Raw genomic sequence first — 18,185 nt, forward strand, 5'->3', positions numbered from 1 at the left:
TCCGCTCCCATCTTCTGAAAAGGTGAATATTTTTTTTTTTTTTTTTTTTTTTTTAATTTCTTTATTGAGCAACAGAGATACAAAGTAAGAACATGAAATAGATATTTTACAATGCTCACATTTTTCAAATTTTTTACATTTTACGTTAGCCCTCCTCCCGCATATCCACCCACACCTCCTTTTCCTGTAGGAGGTCCCACCCCTATCTGCCTCTAGGTAAAGGGAAAAGAAAAGAAAAAAGAGAAAAGAGAAAAAGAAACAAAAATAAAGATTAGGGACAAAACAAAAAACAAAGAGAGTAAATTAAAGAAAAGCTAACATTCTGGGAATGTAAAGTTTAGTGGTACGTCAGCAGAACTCAGATATCCGACTCCTCAGGTGTAATATCTAATGAGTCTATAATGGACAGCAAGGGGTTCCAAATTTGGCCAAATTTCCCCAGAGAGCCCTTGAGGGAGAATCTTAACTTCTCCAGTTTTAAGTTGTGTAGAATTTCCTTAACCCATCGAGTGTAGGATGGGGGGAAGCTGTGCTTCCAGTTCAACAAAATTAAGCGCCTAGCGATCAGAGTGCAAAAGGCCATAGAATGTCGAGCCTCAGCGGTTAAAATGCTGTTGTGCGGGATACCAAAGAGGGCAGGGAGGGGATGGGGGTCGGCCACAAAATGGTAAGCAATTTGAAGGGTGTCGAATATTTTGGACCAGAGGTCTTTAAGCTTTGGACATGACCAGAACATGTGTATGAGATTGGCAGGGGACTGGTTGCATCTATTACAAGTGTCAGCTACATTGGGGTAGAATTTAGACAGTCTATGATTGGTGTAGTAAGTCCTGTGTATTAATTTACATTGAATCAGCCCGTGTCGGGCACAGATAGAAGAGCTGTGGACCAACCTAAGGATATTGTCCCACTGATCTTCTTCAAAATGGAGCCCCAGATCCTGCTCCCACAGATGTTTTGTTTGTTGTGGGAAGACTGAAGTAATGGCGTCCATCGCGTTAAAAATACGGGAAATATTCCCTTTCTGATTGGGGTTAAGCATGAGAAGGGTATCCAACAGAGTCTTAGGGGGAGTGTTTGGGTACTCAGGGTAGTTTTTTTGGACAAAATGTCTAATTTGAAAAAAACGGAAAAGGTGAGATGAGGGGAGATCGAATTTAGACGATAGGTCACCGAAGGACATGAAAATACCACTATCGTAGATGTCATTGATAGATGCCACGCCTCTCTCCGACCACAAATGAAATGTAGAGTCCATAATGGATGGTTTAAAACTGTGATTATGGGATACTGGGGCATAAATAGAGGGACCCTGCAGGCCAAAATGTTTCCTAAATTGTAACCATATCTTAAATGACTGCTTGACTACTGGATTATCGTTGGCTTCAGTGGCCGACACAGGAAGTGGGGAACACAGCCACGACCGCAGCGAGACCCGAGATGACAACTTTTCAATGTGGACCCAGGCAGGCTGGTCGGTGTTAGGTTTATCAATCCAGTACAAGAGCTTGTGAATATTGGCTGCCCAGTAGTAATATAAGAAATTGGGAAGAGCAAGGCCCCCTGTGCTCTTAGGAAGTTGCAATAACCTTTTCTGCATACGCACAGGTCTATCTGCCCAGAGAAATATAGATATTGCCTTATCCAGTTTAGCAAAAAACTTTTTTGAGAAAAGAACAGGGATATGCTGGAAAAGGTAAAGGAATTTTGGCAGAACTGTCATCTTGATAAGGTTCACCCTACCGGCCAACGATAAATGCAAGGTAGACCATCTATGAAAGTCCTCCTCAACTCTGCCAAGCAGTGGGACAAAATTTTTTTGGAAAGTGTCTGATAGAGACCTTGCTATAAGTACACCTAAATATTTAAAACAGTTATTCACTCTTTTAAAGGGAGCTGTGCTGTCTGGCAAAACGCCAACTAAGTTATTGATCGCAAATAACTCACTTTTTCCGAAATTGAGTTTGTAGCCAGAGAGCTGGCCAAATTGCTTTAGGATGTCGAGAACTATCGGGAGAGATGTGGATGGATTTGATACATAAAGCAGCAAATCATCTGCATACAGTGACAGTTTGTGCACTGAACCTTGGCGGGAGACGCCCTCAAATCTATTCTCGGATCTCAGCCAGATGGCCAGGGGCTCAATAGCTATGGCAAATAATAAAGGGGATAGTGGACACCCCTGCCTTGTGCCGCGGTGGAGCTGGAAGGGGCTTGATACTATATTGTTAGTTTGCACTGAGGCTACTGGTGTGGAGTACAACAGTTTCACCCATGAAATAAAGCCTGAACCTAGACCAAACCTCTCCATCACCTCAAATAGAAAGTCCCACTCCACCCTATCAAAAGCCTTTTCAGCATCCAGCGACACCACTACCTCGGGGGTGCTGGAGCTGGGCATGTTCAAAATATTAAACAGTCTTCTGGTGTTGTGGAATGAGTGCCTCCCCAGCATGAAGCCAGTCTGGTCTGGTGAGATGACTTGTGGGAGAACCCCCTGAAGACGCAGGGCTAAAATCCTAGCGAGGATTTTATAATCCACATTTAACAGAGATATAGGTCTAAAACTACTGCACAGTAAAGGATCTTTATCTTTTTTTAAGAGAAGAGTAATTGTGGCATTAGTCAGGGTTGGAGGAAGATGGCCGAGAGACAAGGCCTCGTTATATACATCGCACAAGACTGTGGAGACAAGTGGGGCGAATCTCTTATAAAACTGAAAAGGTGAATATTTACTATTTCCCTCACATATCTAAGGCTGTAAACCCGACAGGACTTCTTCTGACTGTGAGCTAAAACATGGAGAATATGCTAACTTTGACTTTGGGGGGGGAGTTCATCGGTTATTGAAGCAAACAATTGTCATATGTATTGATAATGACAATAACTGCTGCACTAACTTGCCTGAGGTATTCGGAGAGAAAAAAAGAAGCCGTTACTTGAACAAAGGGTAAAGTCAAGGTAAAAATATTCATTTATTCATATATATACATATAAATATATAAACACCTCAGGCAAATCTCCTATGAGACTGTTGGAAAGTAAATATGACTATTACTCACACCCATAACTGTATTTTAACGATACTTTTAATAGTTGTACTCACTCCACTAACAGAAAAACTAACAACCACTGACCTGCGGCCATCATCAATGTTTATTGCCTTTAATTTGACTAAATTTGGTTCAGTTTAAAAATAGTTTACTTAAGTAAAAGATAATTATGCTTATTTCCGTTTAAAGCTTTGGTTTGTAGAATGCCCATGTCCATTGAAACTGCCTAGACAATTAGTCTATAATTAATCTATAACAATTCTGAAAACAAATGTGTATGTTTCCCCCCTCATACTATTTCTCTTTATTAAATTTAATTTCAGAGTTATTGAACTTAATTCCAAGTGAACTTCTAAGTGCACGTCATTATGATGTCAGGGGAGTTTCATTCATGCAAGACAAAGAAAATGTACTCAGGTTATTGGTAAAAATTCAAAGATAAAAAGTATTTCTGAAATTGCCGTTTTCCCCTAATGTTCTGAGATGGGTAAAATTTGTGTATTTTGACTTAATGTCCTAATATCAGTTGACACCTGGCTCTCCTCTTCACTAAAACATATTGAGCTGTATGAGGGGTCAAGGTGAAAAACCAACAGGTTTTTGTCATGTTGTCATTCAAAGGACTCTGTTGAGCCTTTCAGTACACACACACAGCCACACGCACGCACGCACAGTAAATTGCCGTATAGCCCCCATTGTTGTTTTATGCAAACACTCTGAAGCTGGATAGGACACTCTGAGGCATATGCAAATCAGCCCTTGGCCAGTATAGGGTGCACTGCAGAGGTGAGCGTTCCTCCACTTAGGAAAATGCAGATGATGCCCGTGGATCTCCAAAACTTTTTATTCCAACACAAGTTTCTTTTTGAATCATCAGGAACACCGACAGGAGCCGGAGCAGCACGGACTCTTTAACTGAGGTGGGTCCCTCCTCAAATACAGACTCGTCAGTGGCTTTTTAAACTCCACTGTCTCATGTCTCGCACACACAGAGCATTAATGAGAGTTTAGTGAGAGTGGTGGTGCTTTATGGTGCTGCCTCGCTTATGAATATTACAATTAGACACAGGAGGGTGTGCAGTGTGTGTTTGGTGGTGCCGAGGGGAGGGCTTATTAGAATATAGTCGAGATCATTTTCCTGGGTGGCCTGAGTGCTTCATTGTCCTGGTGAAGTTACTATCCGGTAGGAAAATCAGCTGTATTTATCATTACAGATATTAAGATGAGCGCAGACACGGTGGAACAGTCGGAGGCTCCAGGTGAACAGGCAGGTAAGGACATTTCACCGTTCTCTCACCGCTGAATCATCTGAACACACAGATAACTTCGGTGGACATGACTCAGGAGAAGTGTGGCATTGCTATTCTGTCACTGCCGGTGATGCAGACGTTTGTTTATTGCCTTATAGATTTGAAAAAGTGGAATTTAAACTTTTTTTTTCAAAATGAAGAGTATATTATAAGATGCTTACTTGTGTGTTAAATAATATTTTAAAGGAGAAATTTAGAATTATGTGCTATGATATGTTTTATTATACGGTCAATTGTATTTTTTGTTATGTATTATTAATTAAATACGTTATTTATATTGAATATCAGTATAATTATGTACAATTCTGTTGTCCGGATTATCTGAGTGGATATTTGTCAGCTCAAGTGTGTCCAGAGCATTTTAGTACACACTGACATTTAGTTTTTTTAGGTTTATATCACTTGACTAGTGTAATTTACTCAAGGTTTTAGAAAAAAGTTCTTGTTAACGCTTCATTTGATTTAGCCAGATAAACAACAAATCATTCTTCATATACTGGTCCATATGATGTCTGTTTTGGTACATCTACATGAAAACATTTAGATTTCACCACAGGGACCCCTGTGTGTGTGTGTGTGTGTGTGTGTGTGTGTGTGTGTGTACGTTTGCATGAGAGTTGGATATGGTGGCAGTTGGTTGCTATACCAGGATACACCTGAGGCTGTTTGCTGAAAAATGCTTGCTGCCCAGCGGCTGAGGACGGCAACAAGCAGTAAAATAAAACCAGGAACAAGCAACAGAAAATGTGGAACTTTTATTGAGACAATGGTCGTGTGACAGAAGTGAAGGTCTGTGCTGAATGTCCCTGTTTTTGTCAGTGTATGATCTTCCAGAGACATTTTGCTCGTATGTCATTAGGTGTCCTCAGTGCTACAGCTGCAGTTACTCGCATCTCTTACCAGTCATCATGGTCCATTTTCAGGCAGCAATGCATTAGTCTTTTATTTTTATTCAGGTTCTGCCGTTGAGGTGTATGATGTATAGGGTGCTCCAAGCATAAAAAACAATGATAGCCAGCAAAGAATCAGCAGCAATGTGTCTTCCCACTGTTATCAGTGGATCTTCTTACGCTGTACAAAGACTGTTGACACATGTCTGATTATTCCAAGTAAAAGGACATTTCTCTAAAAAATACATTTTTGTTTCAGTGCTGTGAGCATCGCAGTCTAAATTCAGCTCCACAGTATGTCTGTGTAGGCAGAAATCTCAGAAGCAAACGTAAACAAATGAAAGCAAAATGATCTACATACATGGAGCGATATCACTAACACTGTGAGAAAAGAAGTGTTAAATGTTAAACGTTTCGTTAGAAGGCAGCAGAACATTGAAACAGCCAGATGAGAAATATTTTGGAACTTTTACGGGTTCATACAGCTGCTCCACCAGATCAGAAGAATGTAACTGCCTAGGTGTCTGTGCAACGTAAAAATGATGGTTACATGTAGGTTTTACACAAATCTAATTAAAACGATTATTTAATTAATTTCTTTTGCACCAAATTCAAGTCAACAAGAGTTGAGCAGGAAGTTGAGCATCAAATTTCTTTCTTTTACTCGTCAGGAGAAAAGCAAAGCAATGCCAAATTTATAATTTTTCCTTATAGTGAAGTTAGCATGCTAACCACCTAGCTCCGACCAATATTGAGTCACTGTAGCTTTGGGAAGTAGCTAGGCTCTGAGGGCGTATTATAACCTCTTGTTTCCTAAACGGAACAATGGTTGAAGCTCTTGGCTAGCGACCATCATCTCCACGCGCTCCTGGTAACAAACCACATTCTGCAGCAGAGACACATGCGTTTGGCCACTTAAAGTCTCTTTTGACTTTTTCAGTATATTAGCAAGGCCAGGATCTTTCCCTGACCTCAACCGAGGGCAGTGACGGCCTGCACGTAACCATGAGATGTTTTTGTGACTTTTAAGATATTTTTATTCAAAAAGTGACTGGCTCTTTTGCTGGAATGTTGCTCTTATGCTTTAAATTAGTATTGCGTTTCTCTCTAAATTTGCTCTTGCAAATAAGCCAGATTCAAAAAGGATTAAAAGGAGTAAATCCAGTGAGAACCTGTTACTGTACACACATTATTAAATTCTATTTATTTGTTATTACTTTCTTAACAACGGACAGTGTGAATTAATTATTATGAGCACAGAGTTAGCCTCTTCGTAACATTAGTTATCTTAAGAATTTAAAACAGTAAAAATAGTTTGAATAATGTTAACTCATCAACTGAACTTTTAAAGCTCCATAAATCCCGTATTGGAGGATTGTTGTATGAGTGTTGTAATTCAGTCACTGACACATACTCTATTCTAACCGTGTGCAGGCTTTGAGAAATGAGATTATAAAAGGTACAAAATCAATTACACTCAACGTTTATCATTATGTTAAAAAAAATCTTCGGTATTGATGATTGTCATTTAGTTCAATGCGGAAATTAGACTGATGAGCAGATCACACATGGAACCAATCATCACAAGTCGTAGTGAGACAGATCTCAGACAATAAACCAAATAGTTCCGATGCTTAAGAAGACTTATTGCTCTCGCTTTACACTTACACTTATTTTCAATGAATCCACTGCAAAGACAAAAAACAGCAATGACATGATCCTAATAATCAAAAGCAAATCCTGATAGTTTATTCCTTTGTGCCATAAAACTGCATTGTTGTCTAAAATGTTGTTGATAAATGCGCAACACAAATATAGTTTATTGTCATTATTTGTATCACTAAATCAACTCAAGATACAACAAACAATTTCTATGAACACACAGAGGGTAGTTTCAACTTTTGCTTAAAACCCCCAAACTAAAACTACAAGGCCCAGCTATTTTAGAAAATTACAATGATTTTAATGAAACTGTGTTTGTGGCTCATGTGTTTGCATTATTAGGAAATAACAGACCTGAGTCAGAGAGATAAACAGAGTCACTGTTGATTTTGGTCTTTTTATGGAATTTGTCGCCCATAACAAAAAGTACAGACAAACACAAGCATGTATCAGCGTATTGCTTAATTTACTGTAAAATAGAAATATAGGATTATTTCTTTTGTATAACAACTCCAAACATCCAACCATTATCAGTAGCGCTTTTTCCTTTGAGGGTCACTGGAGGGACTGGAGCCAATCCCACCTGACATTGGTCGGGATACACTACAGTGTGCATATGGTTGTTAGTATATAGTTACAATAGTTACAATATAATATTTGCCCTGAAGACTAACGGAAGAATCCCTTTCTATGTGTGTCTGCTAACCATGTGAGTGTGTGTGTCTGTGTGTGTGTCTGTGTGTGAGTCAGTGCATATGCGTGTGTCAGATAAAGCCTTGCATGAAGGCTCAGGGCTGATTTGCATGTCTTGGTCATTTCCATACTGGAGTTTTGGCCATGAAGATGGTTGTGTTGGGGGGGTTAGTAGAGGGGGAGGGGGGAGAAGAGGGTGGGTTGGTAGACAGAGAGAGAGAGGAAGAGAGGGAGAGAGAGTCCAGGTGGGGTTGGGGGTATTTGCATCGTGTCTCCAGTAGCTCTCTCAAATACCTGTCTCCCCCTCTCTCTCTCTCTCTCTCTCTCTCTCTCTCTCCCACGTTCTCTCTCTCTCTCTCTCCCACGTTCTCTCTCTCTCTCTCTCTCTCTCTCTCTCTCTCTCGCTCACACACACACACACACACACACAGTCCCAGTCACCCTATTTGGCATTCAAATGAAGCTTTATCCAGCTTCATGAACTCTCTCCCTTCCATCCGCTCCCTCCCTCTCCGCTCCGCACACACTCGACACAGAGCGCTGTGTTTTCTTTCCTGTGTATTCACATCCCAGTAATCTGCTTTTCTTTTAATCACCACTGCGAGACAATCAGCAGGAGTAGAGAAAGAAAATAGATCCTTCACCTCGGTGAAAGCACCAATACCACTTTTCAAAATAATCCTTTACATGTGGAAGTAAAATATTACTGAAGTTTAATCAGGAGAGTTAATTTAAAGTATCAAAATATCAAAAGTACAGCCTCTGTGACGTTTATGTTATTAGATCACTACTCACTTCACCTGGTTAAAATGATCCTGATTAATCAAATGATTGTTAACTTAACTAATGAGGAATACTGCTTCATGATTATTTATGGATTAGTTTGTAATCCTCGGTTTCTGTTATATTTAGGTGTATTTATGTCTGATTTTAATGTTTTGCATGTCCTTGCTCTTACATTTTATATATATATATACTAGTATCTACAACTATATCAAATCCAATAAAAACATTTGTGTTAACGCTCATAAAACTGATGATTTAAAGATGATGTTGTTGCTGATGTAAAAAGAGTGAAAAGCAGTATAAACACACATCGCTCTATGATTGGATTTGAGCCTAATTCTGATAATCTCTGTCTTTCTTTTTTTTACATTTAGACCAAAATGGACTCAACTTCAGTCGACACGTGAGTAACAGAGTTCATCGTCACTTCTTGGGTTTGAATCAGCAGGATTTAGTTTTTCTTCTCGACACATAGTATCCCTTTCCTGTTAGCTTGATCAGACAGAGGGATGTTTGTGTGCAGCAGCGAGTGAAACCCTGATGAAGCCGCTTAAGGACCTGGATCAAATCAATTGATTGATCAATATTTGACATAAAACAATTATGTGTCTTAGACCCACATTGCTACTCAATATCTGTAGATCATCTGCTGCAAGTGTGGCTTCTTAAGTTTGATTTAAAGTTTAATATTTGAAATAGTGTATTTGTTTTTAACTATTTTCTGCTCAGGATAGTGATTTCCTATCAAGTTGCTCATAATTTAACCAAAGATTGATATTTGTTTGTTGGAACTGTTTTGAGGATATGAAATGTTAAAACGGTTAATAATGGCTCAGTAATTTCCTGCCACAGGTGGGTTTTCAGCCGCAGTGGGAATGACTGCAAATAAACTACTGGGGCTGTGTTCATCATAAGGAAGGAACATGTTTCCCAGTGACGGGTTTAAAAAGTTGCTGAACAACAAAAGAGCCGTTGTAAAAAGGAACAAGACACATCAGACCTTCTTACTCATTGATGGGATTAGTTCAATATTAGTTTTAAACTTTAATGGGATTTGTGGGTATGGAGGATCAAACAACTTTATGTAAGTCTGTATTCTTTGGCAGACTCAATAACTGAGCTCAGTTGGAATATAAACAGCCCAGAGCAAAGTGAAGGATACTAAATGTACCTTTATCAAAGACGTTGAATTGACTTTTGGATGTATAACATCCTCAGGATAAACTACCTGCTCTCAGCACAGATGTCAATAAGGGATGCCACCTCTTCACAAGCACCTCAAATAGTTGGAAGCTATTTGGATACTTCTCCAAACAGTACTTTTGGCAGCGGATTGCCGTTCAGCTCTCATGTTTTCAGGAAGTGCCACGGCTTTCAGGGGTGGGGTGGTTGGGTGGTGGGGTATTTGCATACTGGCTTGCCCGAGGGGAGGGAAAGACTCTCCATCACTCTTTGTATAATGTTCAGTGACCAAACTGGTCCTGGAGCCATACTAGGATTCTTATTATCTCAACTGTATAAAAAAATATTGTTTCAAACTGTTTTTTTTTCTTCTGCTTTCAAAACCATAGATAAAGACAGAGAACATCCACGACTCAGCCCACCTAGGCTCGCTGAAGACATGTCACCTGACACAGAGCTCTCAGTTGTCTGGAGGTCAGCTATCGGGGGTGAGACATAGACACTAAGACCCAGTTCAGAGCACAAGTGGTCAGTTAAATGCAGGTCTGAACGCGTCCTGAAGGTTTCCAGATCTGATCACTGAGACCAAGGCACACAAACACATTGACAAAGACATCTCTTTTTCTCACACTGGGTAAAAACAAAAAATGTTGGTCTTCGCAAACACAACATGTTTATACCTGGTCTGAACAAGGCCTAAATCATTCAGCTGTTTGGGTTCTTTACTTCTAAGCACATCATCTTACAGTACATTAGCGTATCATCAGGGATCAGTTTTCACAGGGTGGCAGTAATGGAAGAACTGGTCTGAAAATACAACAAGGTACAAGTACACTGCTAAAAGTAAAAGTTGTGCATTTTAAATCTTACAGAACGGGAAACTAGAGTATAAAAATATCGTACATATCTCGGTCTTGTTCTTTTCTTATAATTGAATAGTTCCGGTATCTGAACTGGGGGTCAGACAAAATGAGACATTTGTCACCTCCATCTTAGAAACTGTAATTTACACTTTTTTTGGCGTTTTCTAATCGACCGAAGGGATTAAACAATGTTGAACTTTTATGACTTTCTATACTTTTTACTTGAGGATGTTTAATATGTCGTCATTAAGATTATTGTGATTATATGTTGTATTGAAAACCTTTACCATCATAGTAACTAACTAAATGAATCAATAATTTCCTTCTGAAATACAGTGGAGCGGAAATATAAAGAAATTACAAAGCATAAAAACTAATATTAATGTAGAGTAGAAATACGTGAGAATTGGTGGCAGATAAAGTACTGTTCTAGCTGTATCTTCCACCACTGCAGAACTGCAGAACTACTCAATCCATAAGCTCAATTGAGTTAAGACTAATTCTTTTGTTGCTGTATCTTGTTTTTCTCCAGGAGCTCACGTCTCTCCACACCATGCAGGGGCTGGTTCTGATGCAGCCGTCCCACCTGTCCTCTCCCTCCTCCTTCCTGCTCTCCCAGAACCCCAACAACCACCAAGGTGCAGTCTTCAAAACCTTCCACTTGGTCAAATCCGCAAATCAGCTGCATGAAAAAGATAAATCATCACAAACCTGTTTTCCTTTGCAGCCATACTGCAGCAGAACCTGCTGTCACTGCCCAGCCATAGTCAAAGTGGTCTTCTTCAGCACCAACCTGGACTGGCTCTTACTACACAGGTAAATCCAGACCACCTACATGTGACATGTGCTGTCGACTTGTACGGGATTTCATATCCTGCAACTTTACTTTTGAGTCACACACTGTTATCAGAAGGTAACCTCGTTCACTGCCTCTTTTACACCAGTTTTTTTCCTCCTGTGATGTTTGTGTGATCCAGGCCATGAGTCGCTCTGGTCTGGCGGGAACGTCCATGGAGAACCACATGGACATGTCTCACCTGCAGATGCCTAAACACCTGTCACTGCCACTGCAGGAGGAACCCAGTGATCTGGAGGAACTGGAACAGTTTGCGAAAGCATTCAAACAAAGACGCATCAAACTGGGCTTCACTCAGGTGAGAAAGAGGAAGGACCATTGAGTTTTCCTTAAAAACTGAAAAAGAATCTCTATCAGTTTCTCCTGTGGGCAGTAGGGTTCGACTTGAACATGTCATTTTCTGGCAAAGTCAGAACAGTCAATTTCACGAGACACTTCATATATTTCAGATGCTTTTCAATGCAACAAATCTTTATTTTTTAGAGAAGTCATGAAAAAAAGTTCCCAGCAGCTTTAAGGAGATTTAGCCTTTGTCGTCCTTTGTCTCAGACGTCTCCCTCAGATCACATATATTGTTTGTATATAAAGTCTGGGACCTGGTCTAAGGCTTTACTGTGCAACAGCGTACAACATTACTCTTCTCAGTTCTCAGGGTAATTCTCTACAGTAAATTACTACATGGTAATTACAATTATAGTATAATTATATATTAAAAGACGTAAAAGTATAAAAATCTCTCTAAATTCATTCCTAAATGGTAATTATAGTCCAGTGTGCTTGACTGTGCCGTTTAATAATACAACATGTTAGTTTTCTTTTTAAGATTCAAGATTGTTTTCGACTGAAATTCTTAAATCGACGTCTTGTTCCGTTGTGAGTCGTACCTGTCAGGACGTGTTGCAATGGAAATGAATGATGTACATGGTGAACCATAATCTAAAAGAGCCTTTATTACATCTTAGCTCTTATTTTCATATTGGCAATCAATTCAATACTAACTGTGCTAAATGTATTTGCTTGTACACAGTTTTTCAGTGAAATGGAGGATTATTAGCAACATTTCAGATGTGTGTACCTTCGCTTTCTGGTCTAATTATAGTGGTTAAACTTTTAACTGTTAACAGATGTGTATTTTGTATCTGTATCTTGTATTTTTAATCTGTTGTGTTTACTTGTTTTAACTAATTGTTTTACTCTGTTTCATTTATTATTTAAGATTTTGCACGTCATTAAACTGCTATTTAATACTATTCTTAATGAGGACAAGCCTTCAAAGACATTGCCAGGTCAAAATGAAGGCAGATAACTAAATTATTTAAAATGCTGAACCCTCACATTAGACGGGTACTGATCAGAATTCTTGATCATGAAAACAGATGTTTATCTAGTTTCTCTACTTCAGTCAAAATCCATCCACTGATGATGACTGGGATCCTTTGACTACTTGACTCATGACTGTGACCGTGTGTTTGTTTTACCACAGGGAGATGTGGGCCTCGCGATGGGGAAACTGTACGGCAACGACTTCAGCCAAACCACGATCTCTCGCTTCGAGGCTCTAAACCTGAGCTTCAAAAACATGTGCAAGCTCAAACCCCTGCTGGAGAAATGGCTGAGTGACGCAGGTACAACGTAGGGACTAACATTTTTACTGTCATTGTTTTTATTGCAGAACCTCTGATGATTCTAGCTTGATGTGAAAAATGGTTCAATGTTGAACAGGGATGATGAATGTCCACGTTCCATTTGTTTGTAGAGAACTCCCCCTCTGACTCCATGAGTAACTCCAACTCTCTGCCGCCCTTGATGGAGGGATACGGCCGCAAACGGAAAAAGAGGACAAGCATCGAAACGAACATCAAGCTGACTCTGGAGAAACGGTTTCTTGATGTGAGTTCCATCGATATTTAATGAGGTCTTGTGGTGACACTGCTCATTTTTTCTAAGTTACGGAGTTAATAAGTTATGTAGTTTTTGTTTGACACCTCAGGTCTAAATACAATTTGTTTTGATATATTGCTATCATTACTAGAATGATAGAACATCAAAATATTGCCATCTTAATATAACTAAAATATTACTTTCTTAATCTTGCCTGACAGGCATTTTAAAGGAGGAAATAATGAGCATTTTTTTGTTTTTCAGAACCCTAAGCCCAACTCTGAGGAGATAACCATGATCTCAGAGCAGCTGGCCATGGAGAAAGAGGTGGTTCGAGTTTGGTTCTGTAATCGTCGTCAGAAGGAGAAGAGGATCTACTGCCCAGTGACCAGTTTACCTGTCAAATCACACAACTACAACTCCAGAATGGTCAGTCGACTAAATCACCAATCTCTAACACTTAAGACTATTTGTATTAGCTTCAGTCTCTAGTATGAGTCAGCATAATGACAAATTAATTTATTGCATTCATACATTTTACTAATACGCTTGTACGCTAAGACTTGAAGCTTTCAACCAAATGAATCATATTGTATTTAATTTTTGACAGTAAGCTGAGTTAAAAGCAAAAATGTCTGGTTTATTCATTAGACCTATTTTCAAAGAAGCTCAGTAAATAGGTGGAAGTCACCAGCTTCATATATGACGCTGATATGGATTTTTTCATCTAAAAAAAACAACAAAAGTCAGTGTTTTATTAAACAGTTAATTGCGTTAGATATCATCATTTACAAAGTTCCTTGCAAGTAAATTATGGATAAGTAATAAATAAAACTCTAAAATTACTGGGGTCCCGTCAGCTATGTATTGTGATGTATAAATATGTAAATAGTTGATTATAAGGTAATTATATTTATATTCCCGATGTGCGGCAGGATTGATCTCAAACATTTCCACTCTGTTTTAGACCTCAGCATCCAGATCCTACAGCCCTCTGACTTCAGGTGGTGGTAAGTTCTGGTCCTTACATTCACCTACATATATAACCTGATAATTAATAACTTCATTGTGACTGACAGTGGGGGTTACATGCACACTAATACATGTATGTTCCCCTATCACAATGTTATCGTGTGAAAGTTTATTGTTGACCTTGGAAACTTTTCATCTCTAATCCTCCCATCCAGAGTTCATTTGTACATGATCTAAAATAGATGGTGAAGGTATATGTGTTCGCTGACAGCCATCGTTTTGAAATTTTCCTTCCAGTTTCCTCAAATTCGTCTCCAAACAGTTTAAGTCGTGAAGCTTCTCCCAACGGCCTGTCCTCTGTCTCAGGATCTTTATCGTCTCAGGTGAACCCAGCGTCCTACGGCACACCAGGGTAAGAGACACTGACCTGAGCACAGCAGACCCTGGAGACTGGAGGCTTTTAACTTGCCACTTGATTTAACTTAAACATTATTCAATATTTTGTTAAATTCATTTTGTTGTTTTCTTTCTAACAGTGAGATGAGAGAATCGTATCAATCTTGTCATCACATGTGTTTATATTATATAATGTATATTTTTTTGAGTTTTAATCTTTAGGAGAAAAATGTCCATTCCTGTAATCCAGACCAGACTTCAATTGCTCTTTATCACTAAGATTTTTTTGTGTGACATTTCAAAACAGAATTTACATCAAGATATGTGTTGTTTGTATATGAACTGTGGTCGTTACCTGGTTAGTTTAGCTTATCCTAAAGACTGGAAACAGGACAGAACTTTAACTTGCTGCTTTCCAAAAAGTTCTGCATAACATATCTACATAACCTTTTTGGTGTAAGCCTATTTCCTGACATGAATGTTCAAGGTTTTGTGCCAGTTCTATTTGTCTAAGTCAATAATCCTCTGACCCTCCGTCTGGCCTTTCAGCTCCTGGTACCGCTCCTGGAATCATGCTGCGTATCATCACTGAAAAACACGAACTGCATCACATGAAGCTTTTCAAGATCTTTATTTGTTTTGTTTTGTTTTTTTTTTCAAGAGAGAGGGGGCTGTACACTGACGATTTGACAAAGTTACACAGTATCCCTGTTCTGAACAGGGCTACAGCTACAGGCTTAAACCTTAGATGGACATGTAAGACAAGAGAAGTGCAGCAACACCACCACACGTCTGTCAACACTCCCGCTCGCTCTGAGAGCCTCCAGCTGTTTGATTTGTGTTCGTGTGACTCTGTGCTCAGATCAGCCACAAAGATGAAGAACACACAGAAAAAGTGCAGAATGAGAACGCTGCTGGGAATTGTCTCCTTCGGGTCTTAATGGTTATGGCTTGCATTTGCAACTGTCACTTAATCTGTTTGAATGTTGAAGGATTCAAGTCCAGAGTTCAGTGCACGTCTGAAGGCAGCCTCTGTGCCAATATGCTCCGTAGGTTCTCTACAATGATTGCTCTTGTTACTGTTATGATGTGTTTCTATGTTTGTGTTGTAGTGTTGTGTTAGCAGCTATGATGCAATCCTTTACTGCGTACTGTCGGCCTCAGTAAGAAAATATGTTCTTATGGAAAAATATCACAACCAAAGGATTAAATCGATTTTTCATTTGTTCCTGACGGGTGTAAAAAAAATATCTTTTAGTGACCGTTGTAATACACCATCAATAATTCTAATACGCATTACTCTAATTTATTGAAACTTAAGCTATGGTTTTTAGCATCAGTAGTAATAACACTACTCACCAAAGTAATTGTTCAATGAAGAGAAAATGCTGGCATCGCATAACGCATAAAAGCAAATGGGGGCAAGAAACATGATCAGATAAGAAAGCTGTGTGTGCACGACCAGGTTTTCACAGTATGTTACAGTTGAACCAGGAAGTCAGTGTCTGCATTGAATCCACATGTTTACAACTGTCAACATTTTCTTTATTTATTTAGATTTTCTTTCCGCCAAATACAATTGTCTAACTTGAGATTTTGTTTACAACTCGTCTGATCGTGTCTCTTGTTCCCACAAGATAAAAAAAAGAATCCTCCTATGGGACTTCAGGGGCTCGGTACTTCGTAGATTTCACTCAGGTCCCTCCTCAGTTTGCTCTCTGTCACCTGCAGAGAATACAGGGTTAAAAGCTTCTAATGTTATATATTTTCGCTATCGTCAAAAAATCTCATGAAAAAATAATTTCCTACAACACTCGATCACTGTTGCTAAAAGCAAACAATTTTCAAACGGGAGCAAACTTTTTGTTGGGGACTATTTTCCGCTGTGGATGAATACACGTGTTTGTTCTAGTGAGTATTTCTGGCCGGTTGGTGTATGAGGGACTGGCTCAAAATACACATCTAAAGCCATATTTGTAGTAATGAATAAAGGTATAATTGCGGTGTCTGTTTTCTTCTACACAGACGATACATGCAGGAAGTATCAGTTCATTTTTGGGTTTGTTGTTTTCATGTGATTTACTGATTGTGAGAAAAATATTGACTAGGTCTCCTGTTGACCTCTGCTGGTCAAACCCAGAGCTTCTGATGGAGGCTTCTCTTTCGAGCTCCGTTTAACACAGAGACTAATAAAACCTCTTTCAGCTGTTAGGTCCAGGTTTGGCTGCTCTTTTTTGTTTGCCTGTTTATTTAACCTTTTGCTAAATACATTTTTTGTTCTGTGTGTCCTTTGTATATTTTATTTTAGAAAAACGTTTTGCAGTGATAAGGAACCCCGAGCTGAGAAATGAAGTCATCTAATAAAACCACTATAATTATAATGTTATATAATGTTATGTTTTGACTGATATAGGTGGAACCAGCGCCACCTTCTGAGTCACAGGGAATCGTGTTTGACTCTTAATTCCAGGGACCATAATAAACTTGTTTTCACTGTCATAGAACAGAAGGTGTGTGTCCTGGGTTTGACGTTCCTTCTTTGAAACGATGCAAATAACGAAATCAAACTGTTGCTTTCTGTGCAGAGGACCACATGACAAACATGTTTACTTCAACAGGAAGAGATAATTTTCAGCAAAATAGTTTTAGAAAGTCTTGATGAAAACTTTTGTCTAAACTTTCTGAACAGGCTCCAGATTTTGTTGTATAACTGTGTTTTGAAAGAAACATTTACCTCAATAAAAGTACGAACCCCACGTTACAGAAAAATCTTGTCATGAAATTCTTACTTTAGTAAAATCGTGTACATATATTCAGGTAAGTGTACTGTTCAGAAAAGGTCCCTTGCAACTTGATAAATCATTATTAGGGCCCGAGCACTGACAGGCACTAATAATAATAAGTGAGGCCCTATTGAAATTGCAAGGATTATTATTATTATTTTTTAGGCAAATGAATTGGCTTTTTGAGGGCTTTAACATTGCTCAGATTCTTACCAAAATTTTCAGAAAATTTGAAAACAATACAAGCCTGGTGTAAAAGTGGCGTGGCGTCAAAGTTTGATTACACGCCATTAACACACGAGGTTCTGTATCGCGGACATACAGTACATGGACCATGAATCCTTTGATGCTGAGCCGTAAACAAACAACTCCACTCCTGCAATGACAGTGGTCAAAGATCAAAGGGATCTTTATGTCTTGCAAAAGTGACATCTTTCTCTCTCTCTCAGAATAAGGACAGTTCCTCAAACCGTGTAAACATTGAAGTACGCCAAAGGTTCATCCTTCGCGAAAGGAGATGATGTTGTCATGACTCCACTGTGATCACCTATGACCACCAAACTTGTGTCTCGTGATCAGAGTCCAAGCCTGAACGGGTCTGTGTCAATATTCCGTCAGGGTCATAGCGCCACCTACTGATCAGTGGGAAAATGAAGTTGTTGTTTTTTCAGGGAAAAGGCAAAACGCAAAACGCATGCAACGCTTCAAAATGCATGTGCTCGGGCCGCCCAGTGCTGGAAATTGTTGGCTTTGTGAGGACTTCAACATGCTCAAATTCTTACCAAAATTTACAGAAAATTAGAAAGTGTTGAAAATTTACTTTTAATTTATTTTCTGTTATTTATTTATTTTAATTAA

General features: G+C 39.1%; 1 protein-coding gene across 2 annotated transcripts; it reads left to right on the top strand.

Moving 5' to 3' along the window:
* The first annotated feature begins 3,861 nt into the window (after positions 1 to 3,861).
* pou2f3 (POU class 2 homeobox 3) lies at positions 3,862 to 16,022 on the top strand. Of its 2 annotated transcripts, XM_053442417.1 has the most exons (13): positions 3,862 to 3,973; positions 4,268 to 4,324; positions 8,769 to 8,797; positions 9,966 to 10,064; positions 10,972 to 11,077; positions 11,167 to 11,255; positions 11,417 to 11,593; positions 12,779 to 12,920; positions 13,052 to 13,185; positions 13,441 to 13,605; positions 14,144 to 14,186; positions 14,446 to 14,560; positions 15,094 to 16,022. In XM_053442417.1, exons 2-13 carry the CDS (start codon positions 4,276 to 4,278, stop codon positions 15,134 to 15,136), a joined length of 1,191 nt encoding a protein of 396 aa, XP_053298392.1. In that variant the 5' UTR covers positions 3,862 to 3,973; positions 4,268 to 4,275; the 3' UTR covers positions 15,137 to 16,022. The 2 variants fall into 2 exon arrangements, with proteins under 2 accessions (XP_053298392.1, XP_053298391.1); XM_053442416.1 differs by lacking the exon at positions 3,862 to 3,973 and having other exon boundaries at positions 4,185 to 4,324.
* The last annotated feature ends 2,163 nt before the right edge of the window (positions 16,023 to 18,185 follow it).

This window comes from Pleuronectes platessa, chromosome 15 (assembly GCF_947347685.1).
Source record: "Pleuronectes platessa chromosome 15, fPlePla1.1, whole genome shotgun sequence".
Taxonomy (NCBI): Eukaryota; Metazoa; Chordata; class Actinopteri; order Pleuronectiformes; family Pleuronectidae; genus Pleuronectes; species Pleuronectes platessa.

What these genes read in the sequence shown, in the direction of transcription:
- pou2f3 (XM_053442417.1), top strand. Translation starts at nt 4,276, where the DNA reads ATGAGCGCAGACACGGTGGAACAGTCGGAGGCTCCAGGTGAACAGGCA. An exon ending in GAACCCCAACAACCACCAAG is followed by an intron (nt 11,078 to 11,166) that starts GTGCAGTCTTCA and finishes TTTCCTTTGCAG; the next exon opens with CCATACTGCAGCAGAACCTG. An exon ending in ACAACTACAACTCCAGAATG is followed by an intron (nt 13,606 to 14,143) that starts GTCAGTCGACTA and finishes ACTCTGTTTTAG; the next exon opens with ACCTCAGCATCCAGATCCTA.